Source organism: Pristis pectinata, chromosome 30 (assembly GCF_009764475.1).
Source record: "Pristis pectinata isolate sPriPec2 chromosome 30, sPriPec2.1.pri, whole genome shotgun sequence".
NCBI lineage: Eukaryota > Metazoa > Chordata > Chondrichthyes > Rhinopristiformes > Pristidae > Pristis > Pristis pectinata.
In genome coordinates, this window is record NC_067434.1 from 12,781,570 (window position 1) to 12,805,281 (window position 23,712).

At 37.7% G+C, this 23,712-nt stretch overlaps 1 protein-coding gene across 5 annotated transcripts in view; it reads right to left on the minus strand.

The window, feature by feature from the left end:
- The window catches only part of LOC127584733 (serine-rich coiled-coil domain-containing protein 2-like), a 532,360-nt gene that overhangs the window by 289,906 nt on the left and 218,742 nt on the right, over positions 1–23,712 (minus strand). For all 5 annotated transcript variants that reach the window (XM_052041642.1, XM_052041643.1, XM_052041644.1 and 2 more), the window contains one exon: positions 14,647–14,770. In XM_052041642.1, coding sequence (XP_051897602.1) covers positions 14,647–14,770 — 124 coding nt within the window. The remainder of the gene's footprint in view (positions 1–14,646; positions 14,771–23,712) is intronic.

The following is a 23,712-nucleotide window of genomic DNA, read 5'->3' on the forward strand; positions in this document are numbered from 1 at the left end:
CTGTCTTTGGCTGCATCCACTATTCCAACAAAGCCTAAAGGAACCTTGAGGAACATCATCTCCACTTCCAACTTGGCACCTCACGGCCCTCAGGACTCAATATCAAATACAATAATTTCAGGTAATTATCCATTTCAGTTTAATCAGAATTGGTTAGTTTTGATTAAAGATCCCCAATCTTGAGTGTTCACTCCACAGATGCTATTTGGCCTGCTATACATTTCCAATATTCTCTGTTTTTACTTCCCATTTCCAGCATCTGCAGTGTTTTTCTTCTATGCTTATATCTCGTAGTTCCAGCATTATATTTTCTCATTTTTTCCTCCTTCTCTGCGTTTATCTCCTCCTACTTGCAACAAACAGATTATCCGTGATTAACAAACCTTCACCATCCTCTCTCTGCCAGCTACATGCCACTTTTGTGTTCTTCAGTCTCACTTGCTCGCCATAGTATCACTTTCCTTTGACTGTCAACATCGATTGCCCATCTCTGCACTTAAAAATGTTCTATTTCTGAAGAAAAATCATTAATCTGAAATCAGCTGTTTCCCTCTCCACAAATGCTATCTCATTTGTCAAGTGTTTCCAGTGGTCTCCATTTTCATAAAGTTTTATTGTTACATGAGCAAGGAGACCAACAAAGTCTATTCTTAAACTGTTTTGATATTACATACGTAGTAGCAATCACTGAACAACAAATCAACATTAACAACCATTATACTTCCTCCCCTAACATTTGAGGCTTTGGAACCAAATAACTAATAAATGAGCTGCATCCACTGCCACTCAAGCTGAGAATGGCTGATTCTGTACAGAGCATGACTGAACAGCGGGACTTTTCCGGCTGGCATAGAACTGTACAATTTTACAGCAGAGCAGTAGGCAAATCAATTGCTTATGCCTGTGCTGACTTTTTGCCAAGGCAATTCAAAACTAACCTGAGTGGTAAAGGCAAAAGCATCCCTGTGATTAGTGAGAACTAAAAGGTCAGCACCGCCATGTGTTGTTGATTTTTCTACTTCTGTGCTATTAAATTTTATGACTGTCTGCCAGCCAGGAAAGCACTGCCAAGTCAACAGCCTTCACCTCATTCTTGCTGCTAAGTTTCCTGAAGGGAAACTTGCAAAGTAACTGTTAAATTTAAACCATGCTTCGACCTCCAATGAGTAATACTGATTATATTTTCCAGGATGTTTGCACAATGTGGAACCTGTTCTCATCAAAACAGGAATATCCATATACATAACATATTGGGAACAGATTTCCCACTTACATGCAAATAATTTGTATTCAGTTTGCACCTTTAACAAAGTAAAGTGCTTTCAGACAGAAGGACCTTGGCAACTAAAGGCATGACTGCCAAAAGTGACTAATAAAATGGGGATGCTTGAAAGACTAGAAATGCAGTAGCACAGTTATTTCAGGGATATAGATTAGAGAGATTACAGAGATAGGGAGAAGCAAGATCCAGGTGGAATTTGAAAATAAATATGGCCGTTCATTTAAGCAAATCAAGGTGCTTCTTAACTTGGAGTCTGCTTAACTCATGAATCACAGGGGGTTTGGATGAACTGAATGTGAGCTAGGGAAAGGGTAATAGAGTTTTAGGTTGTCTCTGGTCAAGGGAGGGTAAAAAGAGGGAATGCATGGAAACATTCAATTGTATAGGTAACAAAGATGAGGTGAGACAAGTGGAGTGGAAGAGAAAAAAATGGGTGGCAAAATAGAAACCATTGAGGACCACGATGTAATTCAAACAATCATTAAAATTTACAGCAGTGATAGAATTAATTTGCGCCATCATGTACTTCCAGATACAAATACTCTAGATTAATCTCACTTCTCAGCTTTTGGTCTATAATTTTGTATTTTATGGCCCTTCAATTGGTCTTCTGGGTACTTTTTTTAAAATGTAGTGAATATTTCAGCCTTCAATAAATTTTCAGACACTAAGTCCCAGAATTCTATTACTTGTTGAGCAAATAAAAATCCTCAGCTCTCCTTTTAACCTTCTACCAATTAACTTCTATTTGTGACATCAACTTATTAAAAAAAAGGCAACCCCAGTCAGGTTAATTTCTCCTTTAAACTTTAATTCCCCCTTTAAACTTTAATTCCCCCTTTAAACTTTAATTCCCCATCCCTGGAAACATTCATGTAAATTTCCTCCACAATCTTGTATTATCACATTCTTTCTGCTGTTGTACACAGTCCTCTATCTGGCAGACTTTTCTGTTCATATATGCTGTGCCTCAAACAATAAAAACAAGTATTCTTTACACACCTCAACCATCTTATCTCCTTATCCTGCCACCTTCTAGGATCTGTGGGCATGCATTCCAGATCCAGTGCCTATCAACAACTACAGAAATAATGAAAGATATGAAGAAGGGTTCAAGTAATTTAACGTTATTACTACAACTCTAACAGGAACAAAAGGAGATGATACATGCTGCTCCAAAGGTTAAAATAATAAGGATATTGGTGTACTTTCACATTTTGCCACTATATTTACAGATATACCATAGGGTGTTGTATACTTTTGTGTAAGTACATATTATACCTGATAACATGTGCACTCTTTTGATTGCCTTTTTAAAATTTAAGATTGAATCTGTTTGCACCACCTTCTCACTGTATGTTCCAGATCATATCAATCCACAGAGTTTAAAAAATCTCATCTCTTTCCCAGTTCTTCTGACATGGAAACAATTCGATCTTATCTACTTCATCAAAACCATTCATGATTTTTAATATCTCTATCAAACCTTTCCTTTGCACTTCCCAGCTTGTTTGGTATAGAAGCTCATCACTCCTGGTGCTATTTGAGTACATTTACTCTGAGTCTTTCCAAGGCATTAATATCTCCAATGGGTGCAGAACTCAAAAACTGGACACAATTCTTCACCTGATACACAATATGCCAAACAATGATAGGGAACACTGTCAAAACTTTACAGTTAGAAATTAAGAGCCATTTATGAGGTTTCTAATAAATAGCTGTGGCACTAATACAGAAACATAACCTATAAATTTAATGTTGTTGATAGTCCTGTCCAAAAGCCCATTCTTATGTTATTACAGGCTGTTTCCCCCCCCCCCCCCCCCCAAGGTCTAAGGTGCTTTTTTTATTCCCAAGTCACTTTAATAGATATTTTGAATTGTTCCCACTGACAAGGTAACTACTACTGCTAATTATAAGATCTTAGCATATAATCAGCCTTTGAGCAGTGAAACTTAGGAAATGCTTCTACAAATACAGGATGGTGGAAATACAGAATGCTCTTTCTCAAATGGCAATTGATGCTAAGTCAATATCTAGTTGCAAATCTGAGATTGACAGTATTTCATTAACCAAAGATATTAAGGGAAAAGATTGAGTTGTGACCATTTATCTGTCGTGATCTCATTGGATGGTAGAAAGGGGGGGGGGGGGGGGTGCTGCTAAACGGCCTTCTCCTGTTCCATTCAAAGAAAACCAAAGGAACCTTCCAATAAATTAAGGAGCAAAAAAATGTCACACAAATGCATTAAGCAAATTTTCAGTCATCTTTAGGTTTTGGCCATTCATCAAACATTAATCCCTCAAACAACTTGGATTACTTGTACTGATGAACTGGAGCAATAAGTGTCATCATCAGCTACAATGTAAAATCCTGTAATATAAAATTATATTGCAAGGCATAAATATACTTTTGTAAATGGCCACTGCCCACAAAAGAGGTCACGAAATAAATACTGCTTTTGTTCAATATCTGGTTTTAAAACTGCATGTCAAGCTCAGAGTTCAAATGTTTATAAACTCCATCATGCTTCAGTGTCATAGCTTAATTAGAATCAACTCTACATTAAATTATAATTGGCTCCCATACTTCCATTTTTCTGCATACTTTTTCATATGGAATATGCACATTTTGATATGTTTTGTACGTCTAAGGGAAAAGAAACAGGTCCTTGAAAATGAATACAAAACTACAGAGGCAAATTTTCTTCCATTCATGCATGAAAGAATGAAGTACAGAACTAGCCTTTTCACCTTCTTTCTCCCTGTGGAATATTGAAGAGAGATGGGTTAATTACATGCATTGCTGCCCTGAATTATCACAGACCATGATTTGTAGAACATGCTCAGAACCCCACTCTGTAATACAATAGGATAGACTTTAACTGCAATATCTTGTGAAAATCTGTAGTTAAGTCTTTTATTGGTACAGATGTTGCTCTTGCTACTAGGCCTCAAACACTTCAGCACATTTGATCTGGCAGTAGCAGTTCTAGACGGTGTACACCTTGCAATCATTAATATACCTTATGACTCTTAACTTAAGAAACAAAGTTATGAGTTGTAGTTTACAACGAGCTGAAAACTTTATAAAACCATGCAACCAAACTGCTTTTTCACAGCCAGGGAAATTGCTCTTTCTTAGTGTTACAAGTGCAGCAAACAATCACTTGTAGTACCAACAAAAACCAAACAAAACAAAGAGCACCATATGCTAATACTTCAACATGTATTCATTTTCAAAGCATCAGCACATAAATATATTGCAAAAATTTGTGCACTCATTTGCCATTATTTAGCATATGAAATAACAACCAGAACAAATTGCCAGAATCTGGACATGTTAGACTTCAGGTCATCTGTGAAATAACCTTTCCAAATTGAAAATCTGTGCACATATTAAACCTACAATCTGTGTGAAATAAATGAGCCATTTTACAGGATTTAGCAAACCATGAACTAACTGAGCAAACACAAAGCATATTATAGAAAGCAAGTCTAAAACCTTAAAGTACTTGTTAGGTCCCAGCTGGAGTATCATATCCAATTCTGGGCACCACATTTCAGCAAGGATGGAGAGGGTGCAGATAAGATTTATTGGAATTTTACAAGGGATAATCACATTTACTTATTGGAAGAACTTAAAGAAGCTTGGATTGTTCAACCTGGAGAAGAGAATGTTAAAGGAAGATTTAATAGAGGTGTTTGAAATTATCAGGGGTTTTGATAGAGTACAGTCACTCACTCTCAAATGTTTCCTCTAGAGAACCCACATAACTGATGAGGTGTAAAACTTACTTTCAGTAAATTTTCTCCACATTTCAGGCTCCAGGGAGAACTCACAATGAAAACATCTGTTCTTTTAACTGTTAGAAAATTGTTTGATATCTAGCAAAATTATATTGGTATGTGATGGATGTACACCAGACAGAACATTTTTATAAGTAGATCTCCCACAGCAATGCAAATACTAAGCCAGAAAATATACAGACTTTCTTAGACTTCTGTGGCATCAGTGTTGATAATTTCATTCTAAATCGTAAGGTGGAAGGATTCTTGCCGCTCCAGTCTTGAGCATACAACCTAGGGAGGCCTTACATTTCATCTGTATCATTTTAAAGCATACAAAGTGTTTAATTAAATAAAAGTGAAAATTTTCAGAAGTAAAATAAGATATTGTTTTTTTTAAATCAAGTACGATTCTACTGAATGTATTTTGAAGCATCCAAACAGATCTAAATTGTGCCAATCTTCATGCAAAATATACTGATCATTTCAGATTTGTATCTGCTTGGTAATCAGAGTTATTAGGGTTTGAAGTTATGCCAAATTAGTATACTAGGAGATAAGGTGCGCAAATTTTGAGATTTCTTATTAAGCTGCAAGAAAAAAATCTGCATGAGTGAGAATGCTTATTGGTTCATTTTTCTTGCAGAAGAGTAAGTGGTCCTGCAATTTTTTTTATATATTTTGTTAATGCATCACCTGGTGCATTAAGCAACTGAAGTCCAAGACCTAGCTTTCCAACAAGATGAGCAAGTAAAAAAGGTATAAATGATATATGTTAACTCTTCAGAATTTAATATATGCAATCCTTTTAAAGATTCTAATAATCTTTAAAACAATCCTTTTGGTTTCCTCCTAATCATCCAATCCCCACCAAGTTTTATTCCTCTCCCCCACCTGGTTCCATCTGCCCATCATCCCTCCCTTATATACTAGCTATCCTCCCTCTACACTCTCAGTCCTGATACAGGGTCTCAATCCAAAACACCAACTATCCCTTTGCCTCCACAGATGGTGCCTGACCCACTGAGTTCCTCCAGCAGTTTTCTAATTTAAATGCTGTGTGTTCTTTTCTGTTTTGAGCCATTAATTCTGGGAATGAAGGTTTTTCCTCTTTAAAGGATCATAGGATGCAGCTACACAGAAACAAGCTATTCAGTCCATCAGGCCTATGCATTGTTTTCCTCCATGGTTGTTCAGTTCAATCCCATTCTCTTCGTGAGCTGCAGCTTCAACTTTTAACAAGCCAATGCGATTTCAGGAAGAAATGAAATAAAGCATTAAAGTAGCAAATAATGAAAATTTGAAAGTGAATTTCTTTCAGGATCACTGAGCTGTCATATTAGTAAAAAATTACTAAAAATCCTGTTCTATATTCAGCCCATTGAGAATGTTGGATCTGAACTGAACAATCCCATCAGTTCCATCTACCCTCTTCTTACTTCCCTGTAATCTTGAAAGTTATTCTCTCTAACAAACCCATCAACTCACAATTGACTCTTTTGCCCTTTACCTACATTAAAAAGTAAACATACATTGCCAATTAACTTCACAATATGTCTTTCACATATACACCATTTGATATGTGGTTTGCATAGTCTCAACATTAAACATCCTGTGATAAGAGAGCTCAAGTTTACTCTTTTCACCCCTTTCCCTCTTGGACAGATCAAGGATAGTCTTCACTTTTCATTTCACTGGCCTCTGCATTTGATGGATCACGCTCCCCAATTTCCGCCAGCTTCAACAAGACCACCAGCACATCTTCCCCTTCAGCATTTCAGAGAAACCTTCCATTTGCGACTCCATGATCCACTTTTCCCTCTCCAGCAACCACTCCCATCTTACAGCACTTCCCCATGCACCCACAGGAGATTCACATCTGTCCTTCCATCTCTTCCTTTCCAGCCATCCAGAGACCCACACAGTTCTTCCAGTGAAACAGCAATTCCCTTGGACTTCTTCCAAACAAGTATACTGCTTTCAGTGTTCACAATGTTTCTTCTGCTATATTACAAATTGGGAGACCCCATTGCAGAGCACCTCCTGTTACTCCACAGGGGAAGCCCCAAGCTTCCCACTTCAATTCTCCATTCCACTCACACTTTATCTTATTTGGTTGTGGTCTCCTAAACTGGCAAAATGAGACCCATTAAGAAACAGCAGCTCATCTTCCATCTGGGCACATTGCATCCATCCAGACCCTGTATCAAATTCTACAACTTCAGCTAATTCGCTTCCTGTCTGCATCAGTCTACATGGCCATCCATCTGTGATATTGGCTCAGTTTTTCCTCTCTCCATTTGCACAGCCTGAACTGCTGGGTTTGTCCTGCAGCCCTACATTTTGTACTCTTACATTCCTTTGTTTGCTGCTTTCATTTCACAGCTTTTATGACTAACAAACCACATTCACCCTCCCTACTGTCCCCATTAACTAGATGACCTGGTTAATAGCTTATCCCCTGTGAAACCCTGGCCCACACTATCAGAGATATTTCCTGTGTTTTATCCATCTCACCCCATCCTTCCTGCAGCTTGATAATAACGTGATTTCTATCCTCCCAATTCAGATGAGATGTTAACTTCATTTCTCTATCCACAGATGCCGTCTGAGCTGCTGAGTGTTTAGAGCAATATCTATTTTTATAAAAGTTATGAGGTGATTTACATACAAGTATGACAATTCACTGAACAAGGACAATATCTTGAAAGAATAATTGTACAGTTGTTTTACAAGATTCAGAATCAGTGTAACTATTGAAATCAGGGGAGATGGAGGGCAGAAGACAGAAACTGCTGATGCGCAGCAGTTCCCATAACTTTTCTGGGATGCCGCTTCACTAGCACAGCATTTCCACTGCCCATCTGAAGAGGACATTATCTTACAAGATTTCAAACAGGAACTCAGAATGCTAGACACTTGGTCTGACTAATAAATGAACATTAGGGTATCTGGATAGCACATCCACTCAAGGTGCTTAATCCATATCACTGGGTAGAGAAAAGAGCTTTGGATGTAATGGTTCATATGCCATACCTTTGTGCATAAATTCTAGGATAATAAATCTGATTCAGATTCTAATTATTGAAATAACGTAACTATTCCTATTGATACAGAAAACTGAAAGGTTTGATAGATCTTTAAAATTATGAATGTATTTGAAAGACTGGGCTTAATCACCTCCAATTGACAGATGAATAGAAATTTCTTCATGCAAACTGGATGTTGTAGGATTGCTTTAGCATTGGAGTGGGGGGAGGGGGGAGGGGGGAGGAATGGCTGAGTCACTAAAGACAAAAGAAAATTCGGATAACTTCTTGAAACAAAGATCCAGACTCTGGTGATAACATTAAACATGCATGCCTTGCCTTCATCAGCTGGGGCATTGAGTATAAAAATCAGGAAGTCATGTTGCAGCTGTATAAAGCTTTAGTTAGGCCATATTTTGAGTACTGTGTGCAGTTCTGGTCACTACACTACATGAAGATTGTGGAAGCTTTGGAGAGGGTGCAGATGAGGTTCACCAGAATGTTACCTGGATTGGAAAGTATTAGCTACGAGAGGTTGGATGAACTTGGACTGTTTTCTCTGGAGCGCCAGAGGCTGAGAGGCAACCTGATAGAAGTATATACAATTATGAGAGGCATAGAGTATATAGTCAGAATCATTTTCCCTGGGGGGAAATGTCAAATACTAGAGGGCATAGCTTTAAAGTGAGCAGGAAATTTTGCAAGGCAATTTTTGTTTTAAACACAGATAGTGCTTGGTGCCTGGTATGAACTACCAGGAGGCGATAAAAAAAGATATGATAGCAATGTTTCAGACGCATTTAGACCGACACATGAACAGGCAGGGAATAGAGGGATATAGACCAGGTGTAGGCAGAAGGGATTAGTTACATTGGCATTATGGTCAGCGCAGGCATTGTGGGCTGAAGAGCCTGTTCTTGTTTTGTATTGTTCTATGTTGGAATAGATTTTGATTTTATTTCGCAAAATGTCAACACAGGAATGATGAATTAAACAGCATTAAGCTGTATGACAAGCTAGATTTTAAAGTTTGTTTTAGGTGTCCCTGGCTTATTGCTGATTTTTTTTAGGCACAACTTGCTTTTTCATTGCTTCACATAATGCAAATATTACACCCAATTTTGTGTAAATCCCTGATTATTCCCATGAATAATTAAAGCCCCAGCTTAATATGGAAAACTACTTTAAAATTATCTAAAGCAATCCAATTCCTTTTATTCTGGAAGTCAACACAAGATTGCTGCTATCCACAGTATCAAGTTGGAACGTTTCAGCAAAAGTTTTGCTTTAAGTCGCATAACAGTATTTCTGGCTGGCATTTATGGATGACATTAGATTATATGCTTTTATTATGTAATAGTTGGGCATGCAACAGTGCTTTGGAACTAGACCTACACCATTTAATATCCTGTTACAGTTGTATATAATTTGATTGTGTCTGAAATTAGTTTTAATAGTGAAATATGGTAATGAAAATTTCCACACTCTACCGGTTCATACAAGTTAAAATTAAACAGTAGCAAGAGAGGTATTAATAATAAACCAACATACAAATTAGAGACAGGAAAAGACCATTCAGCCCCTTAACCCTGCTCTGCCATTTAATAAGATCATAGTTGATCTAATTGTAACCTCAACTCCCTATTGCTGTTCACTCCATTAACCTTTCACCCCTTGTTTATGAAATACCTATCTACATCTGCCTTAACATATTCAATGACTGCTTCCACTACCCTTTGAGAAAGAGTTGCAAAGATCTACAACCCTTTGAGGAAAAACTGAGCCTCATCTATATCTTAAATGAATGGCCCCTTATTTTTAAATAGTGACCCCCCCCCCCCCCCAAGTACTAGGTAGTCTCAGAAGAGGAAACATCTTCTCCACATCCCCCATCAAAATTCTTCAGGATTTTACACGTCATGTCAAATCTCACTTTTCTAAAGCTAAGCTTAGTCTGTCCAATCTTTTCTCTTAAAACAACCATCTATTCCAGGTATTAGGCTAGTAAACTTTCTCTGATCTGCGTCCAATACATTAGCATCCTTCTTTAAATAAGGAGCCAAATATTGTACTTCAGATATGGTCTTACCAATGCCCTCTTTTATGAAAGCATAACCTCCTTAGTTTTGTATCGAATTCACCAAACATTATGTTAGTTTTCCTAATTACTCTCTGTAACTGCATACTAGCCCTTTGCAAATGATATACTAGGGCAATCCCATGTCCCTTTGGATCTTCTCACCCTTTAGACAATATGCTCTTCTTTCATTTTTCATGGCAAAATGGGTAATTTCCATTTCCCCACATTATACTCAATTTGACAGAGCTTCACCCACTCACGTCTCAATTTGTAACCTCCATATGTCCTCTTCACAACTTACTTTTCTACTGATCAACAAATTTAGCAATTATACCTTTGATACCTTCATACAAGTAATTTACGTGAATAGTAAAAAGTTGGGGCACCAGCACCAATCCCCCAGCACACTACTTATTACGTCTTTCCAACTAGAAAAAGACCTATTTATACCTACTTCCCTAATTCCTATTAGCCAACCAATCTTCTGGCATGCCAATATGCAAATTCCTATAGCATTAACTGTTAATTCTTGCAATAACCTTTGGCACTGCACCTCATCAAATGCCTTCTGGATATCTAAATACAGCACATCCACCGGTTCTCCTTTATTCACCACACATTACTTCTTCAAATAGCTCTAACAAATTCATCAAATGATTACTATGAATTTTCCTAATTGCCCTTCTATAAAGTCTTTAATTATAGTTCTGACATTTTCCTGAAGTCAGATGTTAAGCTAACTGGCCTGCAGTTTATTACTTTCTGGTTCCCTCCCTTTTAGAGATTTAGATGTGGATGATAGCAAATGGAAGTCTTAAACACAATTATTTACCTGAACCCTTGTCAGAGTAGTGAAAAAAGTTATTTTTTAAATGGAATTTCAGCAGATATATTTTCTGCTGCATAGCACTTACAAAAAGCTGCTGACAATCAATGAAAACCACGAGGACTTTTTCTGCTGTTGAAGTCATGAGGATTGATACTTACAGCCACAACACAACAGGAATTGCAAAGCATGATAAAATACAACCCTACAAATTTTCCTCTATCAAAGTAATCAAACAGTATGAAGAGTACAGCAAAATGTTTTCCTTTTAAGTATTTGGTGATACAAAGCATTTTGAACCTCACTTTGTCATTACAAAGAATTCCTCCTATAAATATCAGTACACAAGAAAATAGCAGGCTATCAAGCCCTTGAAGCCTGCCCCACCACTCAATATGATGGCTGACCTAAGCTGGCCCCAACTCCTCTTCTGTGCCATTTCTCCATATCCCTCTATTCCTCAATCTATCAAATATTTATCCACCACCGCTTTAAATACTTCTAATGATCCAGCTTCCAGCACCTGCCGAGACAGAAGATTAGAGAGATTCAGCACCCTCTTCGAAAAAATTTCTATGTACCTCAGTTTTAAATTACTGGCCCCTTATCTTGTAGTTCTATCACTTTGTTTGAGACTCTAGCACTAATGAAAACATCCCAACATCCAGCCTGTCAACCCCATTAGGGTATTATATGTTTGAATAAGGTCACCCCTCATTCTTCTAAACTCCAAGGAATACAGGCCTAAACTATTCAGCCTCTCTTGGTAGAACAACCCTCTCAACCCAGGAATTAGCCTGGTGAATCTCCTTTATACCGCCTCTAATGTCACTATCTTTTTATTAGGTAAAGGGACCAAAACAGAATGCGGTATTCCAGGTGAGCCCTCACCAACACCCTGTACAATTGCAACAAAACCTTCCTATGTTTAAACTCCAACCCCTTTGCAATGAAGGCCAAAATGCCATTTCCACTTGCTAGACCTGCCTGCTAGCTTTTTGTGATTCATACACTGGAACACCAAGACCCACGCCAGAAACGTGGCGACACTTGCGGGCTGCCCCCTGAACACTCTATGCAAAAGATGCATTTCGCTGTGTGTTTCAATGTACATGTGACTAATAAAGATATCTATATCTATTTCATTCATCTGCAATCTCTCTCCATTTAGACAATAATCTGCCTTTTGATTTCTCTTACCAAAGTGCATGACATCATATTTCCCAACTTTAAACTCCATTTGCCAGCCTTTTCTCCACTCACTCAACCTATCCATATCCCACTGCAGAATCTCAGTATCCTTATCACAACATGCCCTTCCACCTATTTTTGTATCATCAGTAAATTTGGGAAACTTTGCAAATCTCCAGGTCATTAATGTAAGTAGTGAACAATTGCAGGTCAAGAACCAATCCCTGCAGTACTTCAATAGTTACCTTCCAGCCTAAAGAGGGCTGATTTATTCATATACTCTGCTTTCTGTAAGGCAGCCAGTTTACACCCCATTCTAACACACTTCCTCTGATATCATGGGCTTTTAATTTATGCACCAGCCTCCTAAGTGGCACCTTGTCAAATGCCTTTTGGAAATTTAAATTCATTATGACTATGTATTTCCTCCATCAGCAATCTCTGTTACATCCTCAAATAATTTAAGCAAATTTGTCAAATATGATTTACCTTTCATAAAACTATGTTGACTATGTTTAATAATATTCAGCTTTTCTAAATGATTAGCTATTTCCTCTTTGATTACTGAGTCCAGCATCTTGCCAATAATAGCTGTTAAACTAACCAGCCTGTAGTTCTCTGCCTTCTGCATTTCTCTTCTTTTGAACGAGGGAGTCACATTGGCTGTTTCTCAACTCCTAAAAGTTATCTAACTTTACTATATTGTGTTTTAAAATGCTTCAGTAGAATTTACATAATAATGACCTAATTATGCAAACGTTTGACTTTTTATGTCAATCTAATTATCTCAGGTAAACAATCATGGCTTCTTATACTGCATTCAATTTTAAAACTTTGCAGAAAAACAATGATAAAAATATACATGGAGCGCAACCAAGGACGTGAGCATATGTTAAGCTCAAACACCATGTATGACATTCTGTAGTTCAAAGTGGGTCGTAAGATTCACCATTGCCATTAGATTTCAGGATTAGGAAAACAAAATAAAGCAGAAGTTGAAAATCAGAAATAAAAGCAGAATTCTAGAATTGTTCCACAGACCAAGTGGTGAAAAATGGAGAAACAGCTTATGTCCCAGGTCATCAGAAATGAAGAACCATTTTTAATAGATAGAGGTAGAAATTAAACAAAGATATATATAAAAAAAATGAAAGCAAGGTAGGCCACATCTTCTCCAGCATTTAACAAGTTCATAGCTTATGAGTTTTTTTCCCCTTAACTCCTCAATCTCGCCTGATTGCTATTGTCCTTAATTCATCAACAGTTTTAAAATCTATCTGAGTCGTGTAAATGTTTATGACACCATTCCTAGGGTTGGGAAGTTTGAAAATTTGGCAACTTCAAGAGGAAAAAATTCTCATTAATTGATCAAACCCTTAATCTGAAACCACATTCTCACAGTAGAATGACCAACTCAGGAAAGACTAATTTCAAGCAGTGAAAACAATATTCCAAATTAAAAGAGCCACATGTTATCTTTTCACCTTTAAGGGTGTTTCAGGAAATAGAAACAATTTCTAAACAATGCAATATTAGAGCGATGAAACAACTTCTCTGATTTACTCTTACACAGATTACAAGAGTTTTTGGAGTATCTCAAAGACAAAACTAAAAGGCAAAACTAAAAGACAAGATTGACAGTTGCAGAGAAGTGTGTTTGCACCCATGCTACTGATATCAGTTGCAAACATCCCTTACTATTGAAAGTTGTTGTTGCCTGGAGATCAGAGAACATAAAAGATAAAGAGTCAAAAGACAAACAAGTACTTTGTTTTTGCATCCCCTCCCCTTAAGATTCAGGAAAAAAGGTGAAAAACAACTTGCACACAAGTAATAGCCACCGTGAACTGGACGGAATGAATATCATCTCCAAGTTCAGTTTCAGCATATATTCATCAAGAACTAAGTGCTACTGACAATATTTCTCTGTCATTCAGTTTCAAATACACAAATTTCCAATATTTTCTCCAATCTCTTCATGCATTTACTTACCATAACACATTGATGGCTTCTTTGTATTTATTCAATTATTTTAAAACACATATTTGAAGCAAATTCCATTCCCATCATTCAGAATACGATGACAATAATTGTTAACTTCATACGGCAAACTCAAACCCAGGTTTTAAAAGGTAGAACAGACAGGATATCTGTATTTAGCAGAAGCCAGACAACACACTACTCCCAATTTCTTCATCTTTATTTCTGATGATACAACAAATATGTCAAACACGGATTCAGAAAGTTGTAAACACCATCTAAAAGAATGGCAAGATAATATACAAGTGCATAGAGTAATTTTCATCTCCAATGATATTTTATTGTATGACAACTCTTTGTGCTTCAGCTAAAACTGAGACAAATAGAACTGAACAGAGAAAAATTCTTTCACAGGGAAAAGTGACTTTTATTCTTCCAAATAACTTTTAGTAAAGTCATAAAAACGTACCTTTGCAATTCATTGTTCCCATGGTGATCCTGTCCACCCCAGCGTGGATATCTCTTCCGCCAGAATCCTTGGTTCCTGCTTCCTCTCTCTGACCTCTCTAGATGAGCCATACTTTCACATGCTTCTGAAAAAGGCCAATAAAAAGCATAAGAAGCAATAACTCCAGTAATATCATCACATCAGTTTTCCATCATAATTCAGTGAACACTAACATATGAATGGAAAGTGCCTTGATAAATTTGATATGGCACAAAAAACTTTTGCTATGACAGTGATGTTCTTTATTGGTACATGGTTTTGTATTTGAAGGGGCAAAACCAAGGGAACTCAGAATTCCGACTAGATTGAATGTAACTGATCACCTTAAAGAGATGCTTAATTTCATGGGTAAACACAAGCTTGGCAAGACTGCAGCAATGAGTTTTAGAACTGAGTGAGCCAGCAAGATTCCACATAACTTGTAGAAGCATGGATAAAGCTGAAACTCCAACTAGCTGGATTAAGAGTTTAGAGCTCAATGAGTTTATATGAACTGTGACTGAAAGGAAACCTCTAAAACATAAGAATGAATGCAGACATCCATTCGCAACTTAATATAGTGAATTGTGCTTTCTTGGTTAGAATAACTGAAACACCTTCCCAATCTCTCCTTTAAAGCTGACTTGTGAATTAATCTGTTGTACACTCAGAAAGATTGATATTTAAGTCATTAGTGTTAATAAATAGTCCTAATTCCATAACAAGCACCATCTTACATGTTTTGTTTCACTAAACATCCCTTATATCAGGATAAAAATAATTTCAGTTTTTAGTTTGAGTTCATTTCTACAAAGGTCCAAAAATACTAAGTATAAGAAGCAGGCACAAATCCTTTTTTCAATTCCATCCCATTCCTCATGTAAATAACTCTCTCAGTTTCTTTTAATTATAATACTTTCATAATAGAGGGGAGCATTTCCTAGGATTATCTCCATAAATAATTTTAAACATGCTACTTGCATGTGTGATACATATAACCCGGCCACAATCATTGATGTCCGCAGGAAAAGAAAGTCTTAACACAAAATTAATCATGAAATTGGAAATTCAGAAGTTTAACCAATGATGTATATCCCAATGAACACAATGGAAAAACCATTTCAGCAAAATGAAATTTGATTTTCGCTTACTGACAGCTATGTAATTCAAGCCAAAAGAAATTAATACAAGACAATAATAGATAAGAGGAATGTGAGGCAGTCAACAACTATGACACAGAAAACCCTTAATTACTTTTATTTTATTCAGCAATGAACTAGAATGCCAAAACAAAAAACTTTGTCAAGGCCTTTTCAATCAATTATCATGAAAATTATTTCTAACATCGCTCATGAAAAATAACTGAACAGACATTAGATTGATCATTGTTTTTACAGCTATGGAACTGCATTGTTAATTCTCTTCTCCCCAAATATGCAGCAGTCATGAGCTTGCATCAAAAGCCTTGATGCTGAGTATCTGATGAGAAAATATAGATTTACTTAATTGTCAAGACTAACAAATGCACATTCGACTGAAGTATGTTTAAAAAATTACAATGATTATTTTACCTTTCCAGAACTAAAGAATTGAGATGAATGCAGACAATAATTTGCATTTTGTACAGCACCTTCAATTATAGCAACAAATCCCAAACAATTTCAGAGAAGTACAATTTATCAGCTCAGAGTTCAGCCACATACATATAAGAATGTCATTTGATAATTGAATATAGTGGAAGATAAGACTATATATATATATATATATATATATATATATATATATATATATACACACATACACACACATACATACATAACACTCCTCTCTTCCCATATTTGGAAGTCCAGCATGTTAATGGCCCATCAGTCTCCTTTTAAATTATCAGAAGTAATGGGAGGTATTACCAGCAACATCAAGTAACACTTGGCTTGGATTCCACCTGAACCACTCAGCTCCAGACCTTAATGGACTTTTGGTCAAAACGTGGGCAAAAGTACTGAATTCATGAGATGAACCTCATATATATTATATGGACCTAGCACTGCCCTGGGAAATAATACTACCTTTGTAGCCTGAAAAATAACATCACAAGTTTCTGCTTTCTGCCCATAACCCCATTTCTTTTTCATTCAGTGACTGTTTCATTCCATGAGCTACAAATCAATAAAGATTAAATGTGAGACTTTATCAAATGCTTTCCACAACATTCCCCCTCTCAACCTTCTGTTTTTGATGATGTAACAGAGGTACAAAGGAGGATTACAACAAACTGCAAGAGGAGAGAGATAGGGTGACAGAATGGGCAGATGCGTGTCAAATAAGTTTAATGATACATTTTGAGAGTAAGTCCAAAAATATTAAACTAAATGGGTTCAATTCTAAAGGGTGTGCAGGAAAAGAAGGATCTGTGCATCAAGCTTTAAAAGTCATACATGTGAGAGCAGAAACAGAAAATTCTGGGTATATACAGCAGGTCAGGCAGTATCTGTGAGAGAGATAAACAGTTAATGTTGCAGAACAAAAACAGAATGCTGGGAAAATTCAACTGGTCGAGCAGCACCTGTGGAAGGAAAAGGTGCAAGTTGACATTTTGGGTCAAGACCCTGCGCCTGCAGGTCTGTTGATAACCTTTCTTCAGAACTACCAAAGGTTAATTGACCTGAAACTAAACTCTGATTTTATCTATCCACAAATGCAGAATGCTGAGTACCTCCAACATTTTCTGTTTTTATTTCAGATCTACAGCATTACCAGTTCTCTGCTTTTCAATATTGAGACAGCAATTCATTACACAGTAAGATCTGGGGCTTCATAAATAGAGACAGAGTACAAAAGCAGGCAGGTCATTGTCAGCCTTAATAAAACACAGAAAACACTGGTTAAGGCTGTAAAGATAGTACGTCATCTTGATTCCGGTCACCACACTTTAGGAAGGATGTGATGGTACTAGAGATAGGATGCAGAACAACTTTAAAAGCTTAACTAGCATGGATATAGAGAAGATGATTTTCAGGTACAAGGGCAGGCCAGAAAATTGAGGGTTGTTCACCTTGGACAGAAGCCAAGAGATTTGAAAGAGTAAACAATCATGATTGGCTTAGAGAGGATAAATAGAGAGAAGTTGTTCTCATTAACGGGTGACTCAAGGACATGGGAATATAGATTTAATGCGAGACATACCAAGAGGATTGAATCTTTTCAACAGGATAGTTAAAATCTGGAATTTGCTGCTCATAAGAGTGCTGGAATCAGTCAATCAAGGCTTTTAAAGGACGTTAATAAACATTAGGGAAAATAATTCACAAGGTTAGAGGGAAGAAGCTGTGAAATGGTACTGACCAAGTTTTCTGTCGGCAGCTAGCATAGAAATGATGAGCTAAACAGCCTCCATCTATGCCATAACAATTCTACAATTCTTCAGGAATGACAAACCTTAGCACTAGTTGCATCTGACAGAGTGTGACTTCAAGCAGCCTAAGTGAAATTGAAATTATTGGGAATCAAGGGGAAAACTCTCCCCATTGGATGTGGTAACATCCAGCACAAAAGAAAATGGTTCTGACTAATGAAGGCCAACTACAGCCTCAAAACATTCCTGCAGGAGTTCGTCAGGGCACTATCCCCAACTCAACAACTTTATCAATCACAAGATCACAAGACAAAGGAACAGAAGTAGGCCATTTGGCCCATCGAGTCTGCTCTGCCACTTCACCATGAGCTAAACTGTTCTCCCATCTAGCCCCAATTCCCGGCCTTTTCCCCATATCCCTTGATACCATGACTAATTAGATACCTATCAATCTCTGCCTTAAACACCCCCAATGATCGGACCTCCACAGCTGTATGTGGCAACAAATTCCATAAATCCATGACCCTCTGACTAAAAAAATTTCTCTGCATCTCTGTTCTAAATGGGTACCCTCTAATTCTAAGACTGTGCCCTCATGTCCTGGACTCACCCACCATGGGAAACAACTTAGCCACATCTACTCTGCCCAGTCCTTTCAACATTTGAAATGTTCCTATGGGGTCCCCTCTCATTCTTCTGTACTCCAATGAATACAGTCCAAGAACCGACAAACGATCCTCGTATGTCAGCCCTTTCATTCTGGGAATCATCTTCTTAAATCTTCTCTGAACCCTCTCCAACATCAGTACATTCTTTCTAAGATAAGGGGCCCAAAACTGCACACAGTACTCCAAATGAGGTCTCACCAGTGCCTCATACAGCCTCATCAACACATCCTTAATTTTATACACTATTCATCTTGAAATGAATGCCAACGTAGCATTCGCTTTCTTTACCGCCGACCCAACCTGGAGGTTAACCTTTAGGGTATCCTGCATGAGGACCCACAAGTCCCCTCGCACTTCTGAATTTTGAATTTTCTCCCCATCTAGATAATAATCTGCCCATTTGTTTCTTCTTCCAAAGTGTACAACCGCACATTTTTCAACATTGTATTTCATCTGCCATTTTTTTGCCCATTCTCCTAAACTGTCCAAATCAGTTGGCACGGTAGTGTAGCAGTTAGCACGACACTATTACAGTGCCAGTGATCGGGGTTCGATTCCCGTCGCTGTCTGTAAGGAGTTTGTACATTCTCCTGTGTCTGCGTGGGTTTCCTCCGGGTGCTCCAGTTTCCTCCCACATTGCAAAGACGTACGGGTAGGTTAATTTGGGTTTAAAATGGGCAGCGCAGACTTGTTGGGCCGGAAGGACCTGTTACCATGCTGTAAATAAAATTTTAAAAAAACTTTTCTGTTTCTTCAACACTTCCTGCTCCTCCACCTATCTTGGGATCATCTGCAAACTTAGCCACAAAACCACTTAATCCATAATCTAAATCTAAAGAAGCAGCCCCAACACCGACTCCTGCGGAACACCACTAGTAACCGGCAGCCAACCAGAACAGGATACCTTTATTCCCACCCTTTGCTTTCTGCCTATCAGCCAATGCTCTCCAATGCTCTACCCATTCTAATTTCTTTCCTGTAATTCCATGGGCTCTCAGCTGATTAAGCAGCCTCTTGTGCGGCACCTTGTCGAAGGTCTTTTGAAAATCCAAAGACACAACATCCACTGCTTCTCCCTTGTCCATCCTACTTCAGATTACATCAAAAAATTCCGATAGGTTGGTCAGGCAGGATCTTCCCTTAAGGAAACCATGCTGGCTTGGACCCATCTTGTCATGCACCTCTACATATTCCATAACCTCGTCCTTGAGGACCGACTCCCATAACTTTCCAACCATTGACATCAGACTAATAGGCCTGTAATTTCCCTTTTCCTGTCTCCCTCCTTTCTTGGACAGCAGAACTATATTTCCGGCCTTCCAGTCTTCCGGAACCATGCCAGAGTCTATTGATGCCTGGAAAATCATCTCCAATGCCTCCACAATCTCAAAAGCCACCTCCTTCAGAACCCGACGGTGCACTTCATCTGGTCCGAGAGGCTTATCTGTCCTTAGTCCATGCAGCTTCCCAAGCACCTTCTCTCCAGTAATCTTAACTGTACTCAATTCTATTCCCTGAGACCCCTGACTATCAGGTATACTGATGATGTCTTCCACAGTAAAGACTGATGCAAAATACTCATATAGTTCCTCCGCCATCTCTTTGTTACCCATTATAATTTCTCCAGCATCTTTTTCAATCGGTCCTATATCTACCCGTGTCTCTCTTTCACTCTTCATATATTTAAAAAAACTCTTAGTATCCTTTTCTATGTTATTTGCCAACTTCCTTTCATAATTTATCTTTTCCTTGCTAATGTCTTTCTTAGTTTCTTTCTGTAAGTTTTTAAAAGCCTCCCAGTCTTCTGTTTTCCCACTAATTTTTGCTTCCTTGTATGCCCTCCCTTTTGCTTTTAGTTTAGCCTTAACCTCTCTCGTTAGCTACATTTGTGCCATTTTTCCATTCATAATTTTCTTCTTTCTTGGAATATACCTATCCTGAACTTTCCTCATTTCTTGTAGAAAGTTCATCCATTTCTGCTCTGCCAACCCTCCATCTAGCTTACCTTTCCAATCCATTTGGGCCAGTTCCTCTCTCATGCCACTGGAATTTCCTTTGTTCCACCGAGTTCAGTTTCAAATTTGAAAAGGAGCAGCTGATTTCAGGTGTGTCAATATTTCAATCATATTATGATCACTACTTCCTAAGGGTCCCTTTACCTTAGTTTCCTAATCACCTCAGGATCATTACACAGCACTCAATCCAAAACAGCCGATCCCCTGGTGGGCTCATCAACAAGCTGCTCCAAAAAGCCATCCCATAGGCATTCCACAAACTCTCTCTCCTGAGATCCAGTACCTTCCTGACTTTCCCAATCCACTTTCATGTTAAAATGATACACCTTCCTCTACAAGATCAGAAATAGTGAAAACATGATGATGACAGATTGTTACTTCTATTTGCAACCTGTCAGTTAATAAGGCACACTATGCCTGCAAGCAACAACATCTGGACAACATCTAAGCATGGAATGATAAGAGGTTTTTTAAACAAAATTAGAGTACAAGATTGGAGGCAATATACTGTTGTAGACTGAGGATTGGTTAATGAACAGAAACCAAATTAGTCTCTTTTGGGTTGGCAAGATGTGACTCATGGGGTGCCATGGGGATCATGAAATCAGCTGAAGCCACAGCAATATATATATATATATATATATACACACACACACACACACACACACACACATATATACACATAAAATTTTATATCTGGGACTCTGATGAGGTCCAAGTGTAATACATCAAAGTTTGCTGATAATACAAACTTAGATGGCAGTGCAATTTGTGAGGAAGATGCAGAGAGGTTTTGAGGGATATAAAAAGGCAAGGTGGAAGGACAAAGTAGATGGAATATAATGTGTAAAAACGTGAGGAACCCCATTTTGGTAGAAAAAGTAGAAAAGGAACTTTTTTTAAATGGTGAGAAACTGAAAGGTATTGGTATTCAGAGAGATCTATTAGCCCTTACACACAAATAACTGAAAGTTAACATGCAAGCACAACAAGCATTTAGAAAGGAACATGGCACGTTGGCCTTTATTTCAAGAGAATTTGAGATAAGAGTAAATAGTTCTTACTGAAATCACCTGGAATACTGTGCACAGGTTTGGTCACCCTACCAAAGCGAGAATATAGACAAAAGAGACAGCAGATGCTGGAAAATTGGTTTCAGCATCTGCAGTGTGTTTTTTCCCAAATAAGAATGTACTTGGCATAGGGTAAATGTAATAATGATTTAACTAATTGATCTTGGGATGAGGGTTTGTCCTATCTGGAAGGATTAAGCAGACTGAAAGTATACTCCTCACAGTTTAGAACAATGAGAAGGGATTCATGGAAACATTCAAAATTACCACAGGGTTTGACAGATATTGGGGTCTATCAAACCAATGTCAGAATCTCAAAATAAGTGGTCAGCCATTGAGAAGAAATTTTTTTCATCCAGATAATAGCGAATTTTTGGAATTCTCTGCCCAAGAGGTCTATAGAGGGTGAGTCATTGGGATATGTTCAAGACAGAGAATTAATTTTTGGATATTGAAGAAATTAAGGAACAACAAACACCATCTTTAGTAGTTGGTAAACAGTAATAAAACCAAAAAAAGGTCATTCAACATTTGTGTGAATGGGTCCAAACTGACATGTTTCTCACAACAATTTTTTTCTGCTCCAGTTGGTTAGATTGAAATGAGTGCATCCTTCTTCCTCCCCCACTTGAACTTGATAGACATGCAGATTGCATTACACTGTACAAACAACATAATTACATTGTGTGGAACCATCTATCTTGTTTGTAGATCTATTATGTCAAATTACTTCCCAATAGTCTAAGCTAAGACTGTAGTACCACTCAAAGACAAATACTTAAGTAACATTTATGAAAACAATTAGTAAAACAAAATGAAGCTAGTCAGAAGAATGAAACAACAAACTCAATGCTTGAACACTAATTTTTTTTCTCTACTAAATTAAAGGGTTTGGACTTCAAAGGCAAGGTCGACATTTACTGCCATTCCATGTTACCCTTGAGAAAATGATGGTGAGTTGCTTTCTTGAACCACTCCTATCCATCTGGAGTTAGTTCTCTTAGTGCATAGCTGAGTGGATGCTAAGCTATTTTGGATAGCAGTTAAGAATCAACCACAATGCTATGAAGCTTTAGTCATGCACAGAGAAGAATTAAAAAAAAGATGAATTTTCTTTCCAAAAGGACATTAGTGAATCAGATGAATCTTTACAGTAATCCATTCCATGACTTCATTACTGGCACCACTTCTTTTATTTCCAGATCTGGTGGATTCATCAACTAAATTTAAGTTCCACAATGGCATTGGTGGACTTTTGATGTTGCTGGATCATTCACCTAGGTTTCTGATTGCTCAGTACCATATTCCTAGTTAAAAACTAATCAAAACTCCCATCAATTGGTTAAGAAAATTTAAAAAAAGCACTTTATGTGTCAACTGAATTGGAGACATCAGTGCTCTGTTAAAATTACTTTCCTCCTGGCAAATAACAATCACATGGTGGTACTTCAGCGCAGCAGATAAGACAGCTAACTCACAGTCCAGCAATCCAGTTTCAATCCTGACCTTTGGTACCACCTGTGTGAAGTTTGCATGTTCTCCTGTAACTATAAAAAAAACCTTCGGTACTCTTCCATTATATGGACGTTATAATTTTCCTTTTACTGCCATGAGCTGTCTCCATTCTGCCTTAATGGTTTTCAACCAGTGGCCAAATACTCTTGCAGCCCATGCAATATCCTGTTAAAAACATTTTCTTAAATGGATACGCAGGAAGTTGAATGGTACAATTTACCTAACACAAGTGTGGTCCACTCTGATGTTAAGATTTCTTTTTTTAGTCATATGTACATCGAAACACACAGTGAAATGCATCTTTGCGTAGAATGTTCTGGGGGCAGCCCGCAAGTGTCGCCACATGTCCGGCGCCAACATAGCATGCCCACAACTTCCTAACCCGTACGTCTTTGGAAAGTTGGAGGAAACCGGAGCACCCGGAG